Raw genomic sequence first — 2324 nt, 5'->3', positions numbered from 1 at the left:
TCAATCTAAGCCCTTTACTGCTGCAACTCTCTAAGTTCTTACCTTTGATCACAATGTTAATCCTTTCGAAAATTTTAAAATATAACGCGTTAATATAAGATTAAAAAAATAATAAAAACTAATTGCAATTGAGAGTGTATACTTTTAGGTTGAGCAAAATAATTTTTTTAATAGTTTGGAACGATTATAAATTAGTATCTATTCATAATTTTTTTTTGACAATTTATATAGATGTATCTGTTTGAATTCAGAATTTTAAAAGAGAACAAAAATCTTTTTAATCACCGAAACCACTTAATTAGTTCAAAATCACATTAATTCTAGAATAACATAACTGGTGTAAAAATGTTCTCCTCTAAAGATCTAGAGGTTGTTTTACCAAAGTGAATGTGATACGTGCTCGCCACTATAATCAGATGTAAGTTTGATGCCAATGCCATTATAATATTCCATGGTAGCTCCTGCTTCACATGAGACTCAAACATGGCTTCCTCTTTGTTTTGCTTGCATAACATCAACAAAATAACTTCAAACACATTATAAAATCTCGCATGCGCACTTCAACTAGCTTCAAAGCCGACTTTGTCAGCCAAATTATCCATTCAGAGACCGCCGCTTGCCTTCCATTTGTACTTCAACCAACATCCATGCAAAGAACTGAATAAATAAACACAAACCCTTTTTAGAACTATTTTTTTTATCATCATGATTCATGGAGATGGGGATGGGGATGGAGATGGGGATGGGGATGGGGATGGGCATGGGGATGAATGCGGCTCACATTGTTAGCATTCAGGCAACATCTGTTTATATACGTAACCTAGTTTCAGCTATAAATACCTTCTTTTTCTGCAGATTCAAATTCATATCAGGTCACACATGGCAACATCTTATTCAACTACTGCCACCATTCTTTTACTACTCATTGTCTTCTTCAGTTTCAATCAAATCCGAGCTGGGAACATAAACCCTAATTCAGTTGTTCTTGGTCTAAAACGTTCTAGCCCTACCTTCACCATACCTAAACCTTCCAAATACTCAAGAAAGAGAGTTTCACAAGCTTCCGACATGCTTGAACCATTGAGGGCAGTGAGAGATGGGTACTTGCTGACTTTAAATATAGGAACACCAGCACAGGTCATTCAAGTTTACATGGATACTGGAAGTGACCTAACTTGGGTTCCTTGTGGGAATCTATCCTTCGATTGTCTAGATTGTGATGACTTTAGGAACAATAAGTTGATAGGTACTTTCTCCCCTTCATTTTCTTCATCAACCTTTAGGGACACCTGCGGTAGCTCTTTTTGCATAGATATTCATAGCTCTGATAACTCTTTCGATACATGCATCGAGGCCGGATGTTCATTAAGTTCCCTTCTCAAGGCCACCTGCTCTAGGCCTTGTCCTTACTTTGCCTATTCCTATGGTGAAGGAGGGCTAGTCACAGGGATACTAACAAGGGATACCCTTAGGGTCCATGGTATTAGCCCTGATATCACTAAGGATCTTCCCAGGTTTTCTTTTGGTTGTGTCGGTTCTACTTATAGAGAGCCTATTGGCATTGCAGGGTTTGGTAGGGGTGTACTTTCTTTTCCATCACAGTTAGGGTTCCTCCAAAAAGGGTTTTCCCATTGTTTCTTAGCTTTCAAGTATGCCAACAATCAGAACATTTCCAGCCCATTGTTCATGGGAGATGTTGCTGTATCTTCCAATGACAATATACAGTTCACCCCAATGTTGAAGAGTCCCATGTTCCCAAACTACTACTACATTGGTCTAGAGGCCATAACAGTCGGCAACGTTAGCTCTGCTCAAGTTCCGTTGAACTTGAGAGAGTTTGATTCTCAAGGTAACGGCGGAATGTTGATTGATTCAGGCACCACTTACACTCACCTCCCAGAGCCATTCTATTCTCAACTTCTCTCAATGCTCCAATCAGCAATAACTTATCCTCGGGCCACAGATGTTGAGACACGAACCGGATTCGATCTCTGTTATAGGGTTCCATGTCCAAATAACAGATTCACGAATGATCCTTTCCCTTCCATCACTTTTCATTTCCTAAACAATGTGAGCCTTGTTCTGCCCCAAGCTAACTACTTCTACGCCATGAGTGCTCCGAGTAACTCGACCGGGGTGAAATGCCTGTTGTTCCAAAGCATGGATGATAGCAACTATGGACCGGCGGGTGTGTTTGGAAACTTCCAACAGCAAAATGTGAAAGTTGTTTATGATTTGGAGAAAGAGAGAATTGGGTTTCAACCAATGGACTGTGCAGCAGCTGCAGCATCTCAGGGACTTCATAAGAAATAATTTTAATGCTA

At 39.6% G+C, this 2324-nt stretch overlaps 1 protein-coding gene across 1 annotated transcript; it reads left to right on the top strand.

Annotated features, from left to right (window-relative positions):
• Nucleotides 1-990: 990 nt before the first annotated feature.
• On the top strand, nt 991-2324 carry LOC120175902 (probable aspartyl protease At4g16563). Its single transcript, XM_039182449.1, has one exon. It carries the CDS (start codon nt 1069-1071, stop codon nt 2311-2313), a length of 1245 nt encoding a protein of 414 aa, XP_039038380.1. The 5' UTR covers nt 991-1068; the 3' UTR covers nt 2314-2324.

Source organism: Hibiscus syriacus, unplaced genomic scaffold (assembly GCF_006381635.1).
Source record: "Hibiscus syriacus cultivar Baekdansim isolate YM2019G1 unplaced genomic scaffold, ASM638163v2 tig00112217_pilon, whole genome shotgun sequence".
NCBI lineage: Eukaryota > Viridiplantae > Streptophyta > Magnoliopsida > Malvales > Malvaceae > Hibiscus > Hibiscus syriacus.
Note: the sequence above shows the minus strand (reverse complement) of the source record. Positions and strands in the feature narration are given on the sequence as shown.

What these genes read in the sequence shown, in the direction of transcription:
- LOC120175902 (XM_039182449.1), top strand. Translation starts at nt 1,069, where the DNA reads ATGCTTGAACCATTGAGGGCAGTGAGAGATGGGTACTTGCTGACTTTA.